The 18,207-nt window shown below is 42.1% G+C and overlaps 2 protein-coding genes across 9 annotated transcripts in view; one reads left to right on the top strand and one right to left on the bottom strand.

Annotated features, from left to right (window-relative positions):
• LOC139533463 (globoside alpha-1,3-N-acetylgalactosaminyltransferase 1-like) overlaps positions 1–18,207 on the bottom strand; it is a 56,364-nt gene that overhangs the window by 13,382 nt on the left and 24,775 nt on the right. For 3 of the 4 annotated variants that reach the window (XM_071331499.1, XM_071331501.1, XM_071331500.1), the window contains exons 4-5: positions 1,521–1,559; positions 1,377–1,436 (exon numbers count right to left, since the gene is read on the bottom strand). In XM_071331499.1, coding sequence (XP_071187600.1) covers positions 1,377–1,436; positions 1,521–1,559 — 99 coding nt within the window. Of the gene's footprint in view, positions 1–1,376; positions 1,437–1,520; positions 1,560–5,604; positions 5,856–18,207 lie in introns of those variants that run through there. The other variant, XM_071331503.1, reaches the window with a different exon arrangement.
• Positions 8,513–11,932, top strand: LOC139533462 (putative nuclease HARBI1). Of its 5 annotated transcripts, none has more exons than XM_071331493.1 (9): positions 8,513–8,948; positions 9,036–9,212; positions 9,303–9,364; positions 9,447–9,533; positions 9,621–9,904; positions 9,984–10,019; positions 10,118–10,672; positions 10,954–11,065; positions 11,160–11,932. In XM_071331493.1, exons 1-5 carry the CDS (start codon positions 8,780–8,782, stop codon positions 9,711–9,713), a joined length of 588 nt encoding a protein of 195 aa, XP_071187594.1. In that variant the 5' UTR covers positions 8,513–8,779; the 3' UTR covers positions 9,714–9,904; positions 9,984–10,019; positions 10,118–10,672; positions 10,954–11,065; positions 11,160–11,932. The 5 variants fall into 4 exon arrangements, with proteins under 5 accessions (XP_071187594.1, XP_071187597.1, XP_071187598.1 ...); XM_071331497.1 differs by having other exon boundaries at positions 8,513–9,212; XM_071331494.1 differs by lacking the exons at positions 10,118–10,672; positions 10,954–11,065; positions 11,160–11,932 and having other exon boundaries at positions 9,984–10,088.

The following is an 18,207-nucleotide window of genomic DNA, read 5'->3' as shown; positions in this document are numbered from 1 at the left end:
GTCACACAACACAATACCACAGAGGTCTCAAGTTTTGAGGGAGTGTGCAATTTACATGCTGACTGCAGGAATGTCAACCAGAGCAGTTGCCAGATAATTGAATGTTAATTTCTCTACCATAAGCCGCCTCCAACGTCCTTTTAGAGAATCTGGCAGTACGTCCAACAGGCTCCAGCCTCGGTGTGAGCCGAATTAGGAGGAGCTGGTACTCACTGAGCAAGCGGTGTTACATCCGATACACATATGGTTTTGTTCAAGTATTGTAGTTTGTTTGACAATTTTTTACAATGAGAAAACAACCAAACGGAAAAAATACATTGTAACAAATAATCAAACCCTGATTCAACTACAGCAAACAATCTGAGAGAAAATGCCCCTCAGACCCTTTGCCTGCCATTGTGACAACATCAGACTGATTTACATTGCTCGTCGGGTCATGAGGTCGGGTATTTCTGATGGGTCATGGGGTTGGGTATTTCTGATGGGTCATGGGGTCGGGTATTTCTGATGGGTCATGGGGTCGGGTATTTCTGATGGGTCATGGGGTTGGGTATTTCTGATGGGTCATGGGCTTGGGTATTTCTGATGGGTCATGGGCTTGGGAATTTCTGATGGGTCTGGGGTTGGGTATTTCTGATGGGTCTGGGGTTGGGTATTTCTGATGGGTCTGGGGTTGGGTATTTCTGATGGGTCATGGGCTTGGGTATTTCTGATGGGTCATGGGCTTGGGTATTTCTGATGGGTCTGGGGTTGGGTATTTCTGATGGGTCTGGGGTTGGGTATTTCTGATGGGTCTGGGTTTGTTGGAACCAAAGCTGATGGTTGTTGGTTTGCTCTTAGTGGGACTATAATTAGTTGGTTTTATCTAATTGTACCTCCGAACCAGTTTGAATACAAGGGGAAGCTTGTCGATGGCCCATCAGCAGGCCGTTAAGTTTGCTACGTTGAAGGCCTACGAGAGGGTTTTGATCCTCCAGGAACTGTCGTATGCTCTTCTTAATAATAGTGTAGGGTAACAGCAACGATGAACCAACATCACAATATGACTTGTTCACATCCTTATTGGTGCCATGAAGATGTTAGACACCATCTATCAACAGCCAATAATACCCTTGAGAGAAATGATAGATTTGACTGTGAAGTTCTAAATATTAGTTTCTCAGCTTGTCCTGTCAGGTCTATAGTGTTTAGGAGCGCATTAAGGTGTTGAATGACTGAATGTAATCCCATAATAGGCCATTAGAACCACTAGTAACTGTGTACAGTACATCTCCGTAAATTATTTAACGGGTAACATTAAGGAAATTGGAAAGAGTGTTTAGAAGTACCAAGTATCATGACTTTTTGGGAGGATTTCTCAGTTTATATCAACTAACCTGGTGTTCCTCTGGTCCTCATCAACCGGGATATCTCTGTTGGAAGCCTCACACCAAACCCTGTGAATATGAATCAAATCAGAAAATCCATAGCACAGTATAGCGTCATTAGGGTGTAATAAATAAACAGAAACTTGAGCTTACCAGTTGAGCCTTTCATTGAAGAAGCTGTAGTGAACATACCTATCGGAAGAGAGGAGAAAATCAGTTCAAGTCTGTCATGAAAACATTTAATTTATTACACAACATGTGCTGCTGACACTGCTTTTCATCCACATCAGATGTGCAGCTTGTCTTTGAAGCCTAATTTATATCCTACACAATTAGGCAACGCAGTAATGCAGTTAGCTACTGAAAATGATGATCCAGCGTAGTTGAGTTGAGTTACAAATTATGGGCTGCACAAGTTTGCTTACACTATCCTTACATTACCTTCTCTCTTGTCACTGGGATGTTACTCTGGGTGTAGACCCTTGGTAATGTAAGAAATGTGTCACCTTCCACATTGCCAATTTCTAATCCAGATATCTCAAAGCTCATGGTAGAACTCTCCTGCCCCATTGTGCGTAGCAGAATTTCATGCTCTCATTTTCCTGTTCCTCCTCTGTGACCAGCTCTAGTACAGATTCATGAGCATTCTGAAAGTCATTTTCCTGTTCCTCCTCTGTTACTAGCTCTCGTACAGATTCATGAGCATTCTGAAAGTCATTTCCCTGTTCCTCATCTGTGACCAGCTCTAATACAGATTCATGAGCATTCTGAAAGTCATTTTCCTGTTCCTCCTCTGTGACTAGCTCTAGTACAGATTCATGAGCATTCTGAAAGTCATTCTCCTGTTCCTCCTCTGTGACTAGCTCTAGTACAGATTCATGAGCATTCTGAAAGTCATTTTCCTGTTCCTCCTCTGTGACTAGCTCTAGTACAGATTCATGAGCATTCTGAAAGTCATTATCCTGTTCCTCCTCTGTGACCAGCTCTAGCACAGATTCATGAGTATTCTGAAAGTCATTTTCCTGTCCTCCTCTGTGACCAGCTCTAGTACAGATTCATGAGCATTCTGAAAGTCATTTTCCTGTTCCTCCTATGTGACCAGCTCTAGCACAGATTCATGAGCATTCTGAAAGTCATTTTCCTGTTTCTCCTCTGTGACCAGCTCTAGTAGAGATTCATGAGCATTCTGAAAGTAATTTTCCTGTTCCTCCTCTGTGACCAGCTCTAGTACAGATTTGTGAGCTTTCTGAGTCATTTTCCTGTTCCTTCTCTGTGACTAGCTCTAGTTGTCACGTTCCTGACCTGTTTTCCTTGTTTTTGTATGTGTTTAGTTGGTCAGGGCGTGAGTTGGGGTGGGCATTCTATGTTATGTGTTTCTATGTTGGGTTAAATGTGTTGCCTGATATTGTTCTCAATTAGAGGCAGGTGTTTGACGTTTCCTCTGATTGAGAACCATATTAAGGTAGGCTGTTCTCACTGTTTGTTGGTGGGTGATTGTTCCTGTGTCTGTGTCTGTTGCACCACACGGGACTGTTTTGTTTGTTCGTTCGTTCGTTCGTTTGGCTAGTCTTTCCTGTTCGTGCGTTCTTCGTGTCTATGTAAGTTCTCAAGTTCAGATCTGTCTACGTCGTTTTGTTGTTTTGTAATTATTCAAGTGTTCTTCGTGTGTTCGTCTTTGCTTTATTAATAAATTCATTATGTCATCGTACAACGCTGCGTTTTGGTCCGACCCTTACTCCTTCTCCTCATCCGAGGAGGAGGAATTAGACAGCCGTTACACTAGTACAGATTCATGAGCATTCTGAAAGTCATTTTCCTGTTCCTCCTCTGTGACCAGCTCTAGCACAGATTCATGAGCATTCTGAAAGTCATTTCCCTGTTCCTCCTCTCAAACTTCTTAATTGTTTTCACAGTGCTGTGTTTGGGGTGTAGTGTTTGAGCATAGCCTGAAGGAAGGAAGGGGCATTTCCTCTTGCTGTTCCGTAGGTAAACACCACGTCTTGTAGTGGAGCTTCAACTGGAAGCCAGTGGAGTGTGTGGAGGAGCGGGGTGACATGAGAGAACTTGGGAATGTTGAAAACCACGCGGGCTGCAGTGTTCTGGATTGCAAGGGGTTTGATGGCACAAGCAGGGAGCCCAGCCAACAGCGAGTTACAGTAGTCCAGACGGGAGATGACAAGTGCCTGGATTAGGACCTGCGCCGCTTCCAGTGTGAGGGTCGTACTCTACGGGTGTTGTAGAGCAGGGCGGCCCAGACTTTAGTTAAATACGATCTGCTTTTTCCACACTCTTCCTAATGCGGTGTACCCCTCCCTTCCTCCCCCCGCCAATATTAAATAAAATGTCACCCTATTGACTGTATGGTTTGCACTGCATGCTGTCAGCTAGCTTAGCATGGTCTGGGTTGTAGCTAGTGATTGCTAGCCTCAAGCAGGTGTCCAGGTGATCATCTGCTATTTTGACCTGATCTTCATGTCTGAAAGTGTTGACTCACAAAGCTAGTTAGATCCAAAATATGCTGTCAAGTACATGGCAACTTTTCTCATGTTTGGATATTTCTCCTCCACGATAAGGTTACAAAAGTGTTCCCCCTGATCCCCTCGATTTGATTTGGAGGTCGCTTTGCAGTGTCAAATTTTCACTCTCGACGGCTGATGTTTCCTAATGAAACAATTATGCAATTTTTTGTTGCAATTTCATCAACATCAACTTCCACACCAAACGGAAAGAACATAAATGTTGCCGGAGGTTCCAGGATCGCAAAGTCTTGAAAGCGTCAGTCAAAGTCTGCGATAATGTTGTTCACCTGTTCAACGTATCAACCAAAGTCACAAATTGCAGGTGCTTTTCCCTGTCTTTCGAGCTCTGACATCATATTTTTAGAAATTCCTCAGTTCATGTCGCTGCAATTGGGAGGGTGACACTGTGGAGTTGTCAACCATGATGGAGAGGTCTTTGAGCTTGCAGGCCTTCCCTGGGAGGAAGAGCTGCTCCGTCTTGCCGAGGTTGAGCTTGAGGTGGTGGGCCGAAATCCAAGCTGAGATCAGATCCTCTCCAGGAAGTAGGGCCTTCGGGGAGGGGAGTCCTAGCTAGACGAGGGTGAGGTATAGTCTTTTGACCATACATACAGACATACATACAAACGGGTTATATTATGCATTTTTCACATCAATTAATCTGCTTTAAGTTGAATCATTTTTTTGTTAGATAGAAGAAGAATGAACCTTTTTGTTGCACCATATCCCTATCTGAAGATGAATGTACTGACTGTGATATGTGGTTGTCTCACCTAGCTATCTGGAGATGAATGTACTGACTGTGATATGTGGTTGTCCCACCTAGCTATCTGAAGATGAATGTACTGACTATGACTGTGATATGTGGTTGTCCCACCTAGTTATCTGGAGATGAATGTACTGACTGTGATATGTGGTTGTCCCACCTAGCTATCTGAAGATGAATGTACTGACTATGACTGTGATATGTGGTTGTCCCACCTAGTTATCTGGAGATGAATGTACTGACTGTGATATGTGGTTCTCACCTAGCTATCTGGAGATGAATGTACTGACTATGACTGTGATATGTGGTTGTCTCACCTAGCTATCTGGAGATGAATGTACTGACTGTGATATGTGGTTGTCCCACCTAGCTATCTGAAGATGAATGTACTGACTATGACTGTGATATGTGGTTGTCCAACCTAGCTATCTGGAGATGAATGTACTGACTATGACTGTGATATGTGGTTGTCCCATCTAGCTATCTGGAGATGAATGTACTGACTATGATATGTGGTTGTCCCACCTAGCTATCTGAAGATGAATGTACTGACTGTAAGTCTCTCTAGATAAGAGCATCTGCTAAATGAGTGAAATGTAAAAAGTACACCAAAGCTAGATAAAGTGCACGTTTAGTCTACATGGGATATGCTAGTGACGTTACTATTTGCAATTATCTTTCTGTGTCACTACAAGTACACCGAAAGTGTATAGAGAACACTCAAATATAATCTGACAAGTACAGTTTAAGGTGGGTAGATAAGGTGGGTATTACAAACACTTGTAGGTGGGTCAGCATACTTTCCTTAGTACACTTAGTTGACATGAAATAGTACTATAACATCACTTTAATTCAACTTCTATTTATTTAGTACAGATTTAGTTGTTCCAACATAACACCATTTACACACATAGTACATGCATATTAATTACATAAAATATAGAAACATACATACCCCAGAAGCAAGAATATTCCAACAAGGAGAACAAACAGTTTTACATTTGAACTGAAACGCATTGTTCCTCCAATAGTGTCAGCAAGTATTTAGTTTATCCTACACTAGAAGCAATTTCCAATCAAATGAAGATCTCTCCAATGAAACCATCTTCTGCAAGCCTTGTGAGAACTTAGGACCCAGTAAAAGTTGTTTGTTGTCAGTTAAAACTGGATCTTGTGGTTTTAAATAAGACGTGAAATTGATTTTCTGTCCTTTAACTCTAACTGGTCAGCTCTCCCTTAACCCAGACTCATGTCCTCTTAAAGGGGCCCACACCCATTTAACATTTTAAATGAGTCTCAACGTCAACAGTGAAGAGGCGACTTCTAGGCAGAGTTCCTCTGTACAGTGTCTGTGTTCTTTTGCCCATCTTAATCTTTCCTTTTTATTGGCCAGTCTGAGAGATGGCTTTTTCTTTGCCACTCTGCCTAGAAGGCCAGCATCCCTGAGTCGCCTCTTCACTGTTGATGTTGAGACTGGTGTTTTGCGGGTACTATTTAATGAAGCTGCCAGTTGAGGACTTGTGAGGCATCTGTTCCTCAAACTAGACACTAATGTACTTGTCCTCTTGCTCAGTTGTGCACCGGGGCCTCCCACTCCTCTTTCTATTCTGTTAGAGCAAGGTTGTGCTGTTCTGTGAAGGGAGTAATACACAGTGTTGTACGAGATCTTCAGTTTCTTAGCAATTTATCATATTTAATAGCCTTCATTTCTCAGAACAGGAATAGACTGACGAGTTTCAGAAGAAAGTTCTTTGTTTCTGGACATTTTGAGCCTGTAATCAAACCCACAAATGCTGATGCTCCAGATACTCAACTAGTCTAAAGAAGGCTTTATTGCCTCTTTAAATCAGCACAACAGCTTCAACTGTGCTGACATAATTTGGAAAAAGGGTTTTTATGATCAATTAGCCTTTTAAAATGATAAACTTGGATTAGCTAACATAACGGGCCATTGGAACACAGGAGTGATGGTTGCTGATAATGGGCCTCTTGTACGCCTATGTACAACTATGTCGATATTCAATACAAAATCAGCCGTTTCCAGCTACAATAGTCATTTACAACATTAACAATGTCTACACTGTATTTCAGATCAATTTGATGTTCTTTTAATGGACAAAAAACGTGATTTTCTTTCAAAATTAAAGGACATTTCTAAGTGACATCAAACTTTTGAACGGTAGTGTCTTTCGCCAGTAAGTAAATCCTTGTTGAGAACTTAGGACACAGTAAACGTTTTTTTGTTGTCAGTTAAAACTGATTCTTCTGGTTTTAAGTCAGATGTCAAGTTCACATTCTGTCCTTCTTTTGCAAATGCAGTTTCTCTATCTGGTCAGCTCTCCCTTAACCCAGTCTCAGGGGCTCTTAAAGGGGCAGACACCCATTTAACATGAACATCCCTCCTAACTTCTCAAAGATAAAACCATTTGGACATTTGTTCAACAGCAGTAATAATAATGATAATGATTTAAGGGTGCACACACCAGTCAGTGATACAGAGTGAGCCTTCTGGCTGCACTGATGAACTCTCATTGTGCCACTGAGTCATCATGACTTCAGTACTACAGATGCGTCAGGTAAATTAAGTGCTATTTGCATGTTATATAACCTTTATTTAACCAGGCTAGTCAGTTAAGAACTAATTCTGAGATGGCTGACATTTACAATGCGCACAAAAAGCTTATTTCTCTCAAATGTTTCGCCCTGGTCCTTCCTCAAGCTGCCTCCTTAACAGTTTATAAATTCCTTTTTAGAAAACATTTTAATTCAGCTTTTGTGGTTTGGAAAGTATAGTGACTATTATTGCTTTAATTTATTTGTCAAACAAATGGGGTTTTGGAAAAGTAGGTACTTTTCTCATCTGTGGATGGGAAGTGTAATCATTGTTCATGGACTTAGTGCTTGTCACGTTCTGACCATAGTTCTTGTGTGTTTTACTTGTTTTAGTGTTGGTCAGGACGTGAGCTGGGTGGGCATTCTATGTTGTGTGTCTAGTTTGTCTGTTTCTATGTTTGGCCTAATATGGTTCTCAATCAGAGGCAGGTGTTTTGTGTTGTCTCTGATTGGGAATCATATTTAGGTTGCTTGTTTTGTGTTGGGGTTTGTGGGTGGTTGTTTCCTGTCTTTGTGTTCTGCACCAGATAGGACTGTCTCGGTTTTCACGTTTGTTATTTTGTATTTTGTATAGTGTTCACGTTATCGTCTCTTTGTTTATTAAACATGTTGAACACTAGCCGCGCTGCATTTTGGTCCTCTCCTTCATCCCAGGAAGAAAAACGTAACAGTGCTTGATACTTCAGACAAGGAAAAATGATGGATAGCTAATTAAAATAAGAAAATACCTTTATGAATTATGGAACCTCTATGTGCTTTTTTTCGATACATAAATGATTTTTAAAAATCACAAAATGTGACATTAGCTACCAAATAAATTGTTTTTGGCAATAATCCAAAAACATCTCCAAAATTGCCATTCCTTACCCAACAGGCTGAACAGGTGTAATGAACACGTGTAAAAATGCCCATAACAAGCGTTCTAATCACCTGGGGCCTGTTGCACAAAAGTAGAATTAAGACATCCTGGATAAATGACTCAGCTGAGCTCAATGAAGCCAAAACATGTGCGTCCAGGCTTAATTGGTTGCACAAAGACCAAGCCAGGATGAGCAGACACGGATTCATTAAGCCAGGTGAAACCAATCCTGGATAGGTGCGCGCTCACGGCTCACTCAAATAGACCCCGCCACAGATCACAGATTAACTGATTTACCATGGCAACTAGAGCCGCGTACTTTTCACCGTCGGAAGCACAAATCCTCATGGAGGCATACGAGGAGGTAAAAGATATAATTAAGAAGAAAATATAATTAAGAAGAAAGGCAACACCGCCACAGTGATAAAGCAAAGAGAAAAAGCGTGGCAAAGTATTGCAGACCGCCTGAATGCGTAAGTAGTGCACAATTACACACTCACCGCTCCGCTGAAACATCACAATTACAATTCAAATATTTAATTCACATCTCCAAAAATGCAGTTGTACTGTAATTATGAAACGGTTAAATTTTTAATTGAAATGCACTGCAGATATGAGTGAAATTGTGTAAAGTAACTCCATCACACTGTATAAAGCTATGATAAATTTTTTGATATTTTTACTGAAAACAAGACAAAAATACCAAGTAATTTTTTGCAGTGTGACTCCATTAAATGTGTGTGTGTGTGTGTGTAGATTAAACATGAACGGGCCAAAACGGACATGGCAGCAGGTCAAAATCAAATACAAGAACATTCTGCAGAATGGTATGGTCCCTGACTAATATTTAACAAAGCACAAGCATATATTGTACCCAGAAGGTGCCTGCTCACACATTGTCTGTACTGTTTTAGCAGTGAAAAAGAATACCCACAGACAAGGCACGGGTGGTGGGTCACCAAAGGCTGACCTTACCCCAGCAGAGGACATGGCCTTGGAGCTAAATAAAGGCAGGCCCGTCTTAGAGGGGATCCCTGGGGGGAAAGAGACGAGCATAGGTTCCTCCCAAGATGCCACCCGCTTCATTCAAGGTATGTCCTTCCATCTCTACATGGGATACAACCACATTCATATTGAATCAATTTGGACTGTCTGACTTTGGTTTACCTATTGCCTTGCAGTGTCTGGCAGCACTGTGTTCCTGTTAGAGCCACCAGCACAAGCACCAGACGATGCTGATCCAGTGAGTACTCCATCAAAGGCAAACTGTAGGCCTGGCATGTCTTGTCTACTAGCTTCAATATGAATCCGATTAAATGTGATAGGGTGAAGGCCCCAGTGCAGCAGCAACAGCACATGATGGAGACGATGATGAGGAGGAGACCATCTCTCTGGATTCCAGAAGGCATGAGGTATCATGTTAAGACTGTGAAAGTACTATTTACTCTACAATGGTGAGGAGTCCTCATCAAAATCAAAAAATCTAATTTCTTTTACAGGACCCAGATGCTATACAGTGGGAAAACCAGCCTGGCAACATAGTGCGTATTAATAAAAGGACACCACATCCTGCCAAATTCCAGCTGCGCTAATTGTATTGTGTTCACAGAGCTCACAAGCTATCAGAAAGTTGTATGGCAACCACCTCCGGCGCCAAATAGAACTGGCAGACATAGACATTCAGTACAAGAAGAAAAAGATGGAAAATCTTGCACTGGAGTCCGAAATAAAAAAGAGGACAATTAGGAAACTGGACCTTGAAATAAAAAAACTTGAGAGGGAGGTGAGATATGCCTTCAATGTACACTGTATGCTAACTGTAACACAAATGTATTAATCATTATTTTTCTTTCCTCCCCCAGCTCCAAGAAGATGACACAGCTCAAAATAAAAATTAGGTATATTCTCGTAAAGTCAAGTGAGCCATGACATATGAGCTCTTATTGTGAGCACACAGGACGGTGGCATCTTTCTAAGTTTTTTTTTATTTTCCCAGCAATCAGTACAACCAAGTCATCGTTATAAGGCATCGCCCTCTTTTGCCCACCCCCCCAGCACCAGGTGTGGCCACTAGCCTATATGAAGGCCCAAAATTGTGTGTTCCTTTCTGCTCTGACAATGGCATGCCCATTCGTGCGAGATGTGGTGGATGAAGAAGCACTTGTGCTGAGGAGAGCCTTCAGGCGAGAAAGGGTCTTCAGGGACCGGTTGGACCCACTGGCCTTCCCTGATGACCATCTATATGAAAGATACAGGTTTTCTGCAGATGGCATCAGGTATCTATGCAGACTACTGGGTCCCAGGATTAAGCACCGCACTGCACGGAGCCATGCACTGAGTGTGGAGCAAATGGTTTGTGTGGCCTTGCGCTTTTTTGCTAGTGGAGCCTTCCTGTACTCAGTGGGGGATGCAGAACAGCTGAACAAGGCCACAATTTGCCGCACAATAAGGAGTGTGTGTCTGGCTATCAAAGCATTAGCAGATGTCTTCATCTCCTTCCCTGGCCACAGAAGACTCTGTGACATCAAAGAGGAGTTCTATAGGATTGCAGGTAAGAGGATCTACAAATTACAGGACAACTGTTAACACATAGTAGGATACTCATTACTTTGTGTGACAGGTTTCCCCAATGTCATTGGTGCAGTGGACTGCACACACATAAGGATAAAAGCCCCCTCAGGTGCCCATGAGGCCGATTTTGTGAATAGGAAATCCTTTCACAGCATTAATGTTCAGGTGAACATAACTTTTTGATATTGTCCATTGACGAACACTCTGCATTGCCAGTGATGTGCATTGATTGGTGTAATATTCCTCATCTTATGATTTCAGATGGTCTGCAATGCTGACTGTGTGATCAGCAATGTTGTGGCAAAATGGCCTGGCTCAGTCCATGACTCCAGAATCTTTCGGGCCTCTGAAATCTATCAGTGCCTATCACAAGGTAAGCCACACAACCCCTATTTATAGCCATCATGGCTGTGTCAAGAATATCACTGTGTTTATGAGGTAGTAATGATGAGATTTTGTGTTGACAGGTGAATTCTCTGGTGTGTTGCTGGGAGACAGGGGGTATGGCTGCCAGCCTTTTCTCCTGACACCTTTCACAGACCCCCAGGAAGCACAGCAGGCCTACAACCATGCCCATGCCAGGACCAGGGCCAGAGTTGAAATGACCTTTGGCCTCCTGAAGGCACGCTTTCACTGCCTTCACAAATTAAGGGTCAGCCCTGTTAGGGCATGTGATATTACTGTGGCTTGTGCTGTCCTCCACAATGTGGCCTGCCTGAGGAAGGAGAGGGCCCCCAGAGTGCCACCAGCCATGGACTGGGACAATCCGGCAATCTTCCCTGATGACGACAGTGGTCGGCTGCTGAGGGACCAATATGTGTTGAATTATTTTAGTTAGTATGTGTGCTTTCAATTTTGGTTAAATATGTCCTGCGGTGGCAGAGGAATTTGGGTTTTTTTGGGTTCGTTTTTTTACGAATTTGGCCTCTTATGATGTTTGTGCGGTATACTGTGTGTAATACAAGGCTGCAGGGAGGCTACTGCATCCATTCATTTGTCTGTTCAGTTGATGTGTATGGATTTGTCCTGCATTTATTTTAGTGTGCAGACATGCAGGGTGTGTTATATACAGACCTTTGAATGTGTATGTATCATTTTGTATAATATGCTTGGATTCTGTGCTTTCCATCTTGTAGAGTCACTGTGACTTCAGTTTCGAAAGGAGCTGATGGTTTACCTGCTTTGTTTTGTCCTTATTCAATAAAGGAACATAATGTTACACATTGTGTTTTTATATTCATATGGAATGTGTATTTGTTTATATGACAGAGTACTAGGGCCACACTGAAGAAAAAGGATAAAGTCATAAATTTATGAGGCTGGTTCTTTCTGCAGAAAAGCTACATATTGTTTTGATACTTATGACAATGTGATACTTAATATTCTGGCACATCAGCATGTCTTTGTTTATGAAACCATACTGAAGTACAATTTCACGAAATGCCCCACATCTGTCATTTTAACAACTGTCCTCCTTTAAAACAACTGGTTACAATATTATGACTTGTGTTTTTTTCCCCTCTGTGGCCCTAATATTCTATCATTTTATATATAGCCTTATAGTCTATGGGAAACTGTAAATTATCTAATGATAGCAACATCATCTAAAAATCATTTTTTATCCAAAATCATTGAAATTAATGATCACAAACGTTTAAATAATAACAGTGGGTCTAGTTATATGTGATAACAATGTATAGTGAGCAGTGAAATAACTATTGGTTTCCATTTGTGGTGACTGCTGACTGACATTAGGGATGAGATTAAATAGATCCTGGAATTTAGCCTGGTCTGGAGCAGGCTAGCTCCACAGAATAAATCTCCATGGTAATTTATACCATAACATATCCTCCTGCCCCCTATCCATCTTTAGTGCAACCGGATTACGGATCAATTGAGCCAGGATCACCAAGATATCCTGGCTTAATCCCTTATCCTAGTTTTGTGCAACAGGCCCCTGTACATGAACACTGAACAGGTGTGCATTTACCTTAGGATGCTTTTTAACTCTTTTAGTTATAAAAGTGTTATTCTTTTGTTGTTTTTTATCCTCTTATGATTCTAGAGTAGTAAATATTAAAACATTTATTTTCATAGTTTTTTCCTAAGAAGTGCATTGTGTTGCATTCCTTGTCTGAAATGTGCTATATAAATAAAGCTTGATTTGATTTATTACTCTGTTCCAGAATAAATTGCCTTTGGAATGACCCAGGTTCTTCCTCCACTGCAGCTTCCTTAACAGTTTATTAATTCCTTTGTAGAAACAATATTTTCATCCGGGCTTTGTGTCTTGGAAAAGGGAAGTGACTATTAATACATGAAACTAACGACCAAACAGATGGGGTTTTGGAAAAGTAGGTACTTTAGTCAAAACACCCCCATCTAGTGGATGTATAGTGTCATTACAATGAGTAGGAAATCACTATTCACGACGAAGGCTGGAGGAACATATTGTTACTATAAAATAGTGAATAAACGATGGAAGGGATTTTTTTTCACATGGACTTATAGAAACAATTATATACATCAAAATTGTATAGATTGTTGATGTATAGAAATTAAAAAAGACCAACTGTATTTGTGGCATTGCGCTCTAGAATGACATTTGTTTGTCATCACAGAGAGTCTGTGTAGCGTCAGTCAGTCAGTTTGACCCTTTTCTGATATCAATGACAGCAGAATTTGATTTTATTGCTCAAAGTAAAACATATATATATACATTATGAATTAACACAATAAAATAGCATAAAAAACACAATTAGAGCCAAATATGGATTACACAATGATTGAGGACACAGTATGGATCCCAAATCAGTCCACAGCCCAGAGGGACACATTTCACACATTGTCCCACTTTGGTGTGGCAAAGTCTAATGACAATATTCATTAAGGTCCATGTCTGTGGGTTATGTTTTGGTTTGACAACCACTTGTAGGAGGGAGCTAAATATGGTTATCACTGGCATTGGTAATTTGAACAAACGGGATTGAGGATATGCAATGTAATTTTGTATTATCAGGGAACAATCTTTGCCAAATAAAGCAATTGATATGTTATTAACTTGAGGTATGAAATAATGTATAAAATAATAGGTCATACCTGTATACATTGTGGGGTATATTGATGAGACAGAATGGGTAGCATTGGGATGTGCTTTATTATCACATCGTACCATAGATGATAACTACAACAAACTTCCCACAGAACAAGGAGACCCATTGGAAAAGTTTCATAGAGCCATCATGGATTCAGTGTAAAATCAGTCACAACAGCCCATTTTCAAGTTGGCCGCCATTCATTTCAATGTGGAGGAACTGAATAGATTTCTCAGGGCATAGATGAACCTTTTAAGGATCGGAACCTTTTTTAAACATTTTCGCCTGAAATGCAATACCCAAATCTAACTACCTGAAGCTCGGGACCTGAAGCAAGGATATGCATATTTTTGATACCATTTGAAAGTAAACACTTTGAAGTTTGTGGAAATGTGAAATTAACGTAGGAGAATATAACACATTAGATCTGGTAAAATATAAGATGATACAAAGAAAAAACATTTTTGAAACGCAACAGAAAGGCCATTATATCATTTAGGAGTCTAGGCACAATATAGATTATGGCCACTAGATGGCAGCAGTGTATGTGCAAAGTTTTAGAGTGATTCAATCATCCATTGCATTTCTGTTCAAAATGTTGTATCAAGACTGCCCAAATGTGCCTGGTTGGTTTATTAATAAATGTACAAGTTCATACCTGTGCACTCTCCTCAAACAATAGCATGGTATTGTTTCACTGTAATAGCTACTGTAAATTTGACAGTGCAGTTAGATTAACAAGACTTTAATATAAGATATGTCTATGTCCTGGGATATTTTCTAATCTCATTAGCCGACGTTAGCTCAACCGTCCCGCCGGGGACCCGCCGATCCTGTTAATAATCAGGTTAAGACGGGCTTAGGAGATCTTATACATTTTCTTCTTTGAGATAATATCAGTAATTTATAAATAAATAAAATAAATAATGTAACATGACCTTTATAAATTATGAAGCCTTTATGTGAATAAATGCTTTAAAAAAAAATCACAAAATGTGACGTTAGCAGATGAAGATTATCTCATAGAACAAAACGTAGAACATTTCCTAAGCCTGTATTTACCAAAAACGCCATTTATTACCCCATAGGCTGTGGAACGAACCATGGCCAGTTAGTGCCTACAAAAATACGCCATTACAATGTCTCTTTATAGCTGGAACAGGGAGCTGGCTGGATGAAGTGGCTACGGGCGTGGTTCGGACCACCTGTCCGGGGATTGGCCCCGGCTCCCTGGGTTGGCCCCAGCCCTCTCTGGGTGAATTTAGTAGCACCCCCTGGTGGCCATGGGCAGGGGACGGGCCCTCTCTCCAGCGGTCGTCCCCCTCCCTGGGTCTGCCTCAGATCTCTGGCCCCTCCCAGGGGACAGAGTCTCCAAGTTATAGCATTAATATCACCTGTAAATTCACACTGAACGGGTGTAATGAACACTGAACAGGTGTAATGAACACTGAACAGGTGTAATGAATACTGAACAGGTGTAATGAACACTGAACAGGTGTAATGAACACTGAACAGGTGTAATGAACACTGAACAGGTGTAATGAACACTGAACAGGTGTAATGAACACTGAACGGGTGTAATGAATACTGAACGGGTGTAATGAACACTGAACGGGTGTAATGAACACTGAACGGGTGTAATGAACACTGAACGGGTGTAATGAACACTGAACGGGTGTAATGAATACTGAACAGGTGTAATGTACACTGAACAGGTGTAATGAACACTGAACAGGTGTAATGAACACTGAACAGGTGTAATGAATACTGAACAGGTGTAATGAACACTGAACGGGTGTAATGAACACTGAACAGGTGTAATGAACACTGAACAGGTGTAATGAACACTGAACAGGTGTAATGAATGCTGAACGGGTGTAATGAACACTGAACGGGTGTAATGAACATTGAACAGGTGTAATGAACTCATTAACATGTTTTTACTAAAATTATTTAAAAATAAAGAATAATTATATCCAACTATCACCTGTCCTGGAGAGAGAGAGGGAGAGAGGGGAACAGCGAGAACTGTCTATCACTCAGTAATACAGGAGCAGAGCAGCGCTAAGGTAAGAAGACACTGGTATAGCCACACACACACACAAATTCAAACATAAACCTTACACGCTCACGCACGCTCATGACTAGAATCTCAAAAGACGAAAACGTCGTAATTTTTTTTGTAAATTGAAATTTGCTATCATAAATGTTAGCAACACCTCCGCCTTTGCGGGATGCGCGGGGGATATGGTCACTAGTGTAACCAGTTCAGTGATTAGTTAATTGACTATAACTGCCTTGGAAGTGAGGGATCTAACATTAAGTAGCCCTATTTTGAGATGTGAGGTATCACGATCTCTTTCAATAATGGCAGGAATGGAGGAGGTCTTTATTCTAGTGAGATTGCTAAGGCGAACACCGCCATGTTTAGTTTTCCTCAACCTAGGTCGAGGCACAGACACGGTCTCAATGGGGATAGCTGAGCTGACTACACTGACTGTGCTAGTGGCAGACTCCACTAAGCTGGCAGGTTGGCTAACACCCTGCCGCCTTGCCTGCACCCTATTTCATTGTGGAGCTAAGGGAGTTAGAGCCCTGTCTATGGCCGTAGATAAGATGAAAGCACCCCTCCAGCTAGGATGGAGTCTGTCACTCCTCAACACCCAGGCTTGGTCCTGTTTGTGGGTGAGTCCCAGAAAGAGGGCCAATTTTCTACAAATTCTATTTTTTGGGAGGGGCAGAAATGTTTTTTCAACCAGCGATTGAGTTGTGAGACTCTGATGTAGAGCTCATCACTCCCCCTAACTGGGAGGGGGCCAGAGACAATTACTCGATGCCGACACATCTTTCTAGCTGATTTACACGCTGAAGCTATGTTGCGCTTGGTGACCTCTGACTGTTTCATCCTAACATCGTTGGTGCCGACGTGGATAACAATATCCCTATACTCTCTACACTCACCAGTTTTAGCTTTAGCCAGCACCATCTTCAGATTAGCCTGATGGTCCAACCTGTACGTGGAATTTATCACAGGGTTACCCCCACCCCCAGCCCTAGCCCATTTCATCGCCTTAAACAAGTTGCCCTTGGCGAAGGAGACCGCTGATCTCAGGATTACTCATCTCTTTCGACAACATGGACTTCCCCAGGACATTGTCTCGGTTTGTGGGCCCCAGTTCGTTGTGCGGTACTAGAAAGCCTTCTGCTCCCTGCTGGGGGCGTCAGTGAGTCTCTCCTTGCGTTCCAACCACAGTTTAATGGGCAGACTGAGCGGGTGAATCAAGAGCTGGAGAATTTCCAACACTGTATTGTTGCACCTCAGGCCATCAACTGGAGCAAGTTCCTCGTCTGGGCGGAATACGCTTTTAACACACTGCCGAACTCGTCCACTGGACTGTCGCCCTTCGAGTATCAGTTTGGGTTTTACCCCCGTGTTTCATGAACAATAGGCCGCGCTGAGGTGTTCAGTCGATGATGTCGCCGCACCTGGATCAGAGCGCAATCCTCTTTGCTCCGCTCCTCTGCCCGTCACCAACACCAGGCAAACCGGCACCGAGGGCCTCTTCGGCTCCTCCGACCGGGTCAACGGGTGTGGCTATCCACCTGTGATATTCCCTTGAAGGTGGACTCGTGGAAGCTCACTCCATGCTACATAGGACCATTCAAGATCCTGAGTTGCATCAACCCGGCCACCTATCATCTCCAACTTCCCAGGTCTATGAGGGTCTGTACATCCTTCCATGTCTCCCATCTCAAGCTGGTTATTACCAGTCCCTTCTCTCTCCCTACACCTGCCCCTCCGCCCCCTCGACTTGTTGATGGCCGCCAAGCCTACACTGTCCGGCATCTGTTGGAGGCTCATTGGGTCCGAGGCGGAGGGCTAAGGCACCGAGGAATGGGCGTGGGTGCCTGCCCGGGACATCCTGGATCTGGGATTCGGGACTTCAACCAACTACGTGGTTATTTGAATACCATGGCAACCATGTTTAAATTCCACAAACTAGAACACACTGCTTAGAGTGACAATGGAAAACAAGCTAAACTGGTGAAATAGTAACTCAGCAACGACCCAGAACAATCTGATCATAATCCTTTCAGGGAACTGAACTGGCTTCCATTTGATCTCTGGTTGGTGCAGATCAATCTGTTCATGGTGTTTTAAAGTAGTACACGACATTCAGTTACCTGTCTGGTTATTTAAATTTCATTACAGACTCTCGTAGCCATCACACCAGAGTTGCCCATATCAGACCGCTGCGCTATAGGAGCCTGGCTGGAAAAAGCTATTTCCTTAACACTGGTGCAGAGGAATGGAGTTGTGTACCAAACCAAATTCATCCCTACGCTAGTGAGTTTTAAGTCCTTAACAAATTGTACTAAATGTTTTAAACAGAACAGGCTAAGAGAAAGTATAATATAC

The sequence above is a fragment of the Salvelinus alpinus genome, chromosome 11, assembly GCF_045679555.1.
Source record: "Salvelinus alpinus chromosome 11, SLU_Salpinus.1, whole genome shotgun sequence".
In the NCBI taxonomy this organism is placed as follows: Eukaryota; Metazoa; Chordata; class Actinopteri; order Salmoniformes; family Salmonidae; genus Salvelinus; species Salvelinus alpinus.
This window is presented reverse-complemented; position numbering and strand designations above follow the sequence as displayed.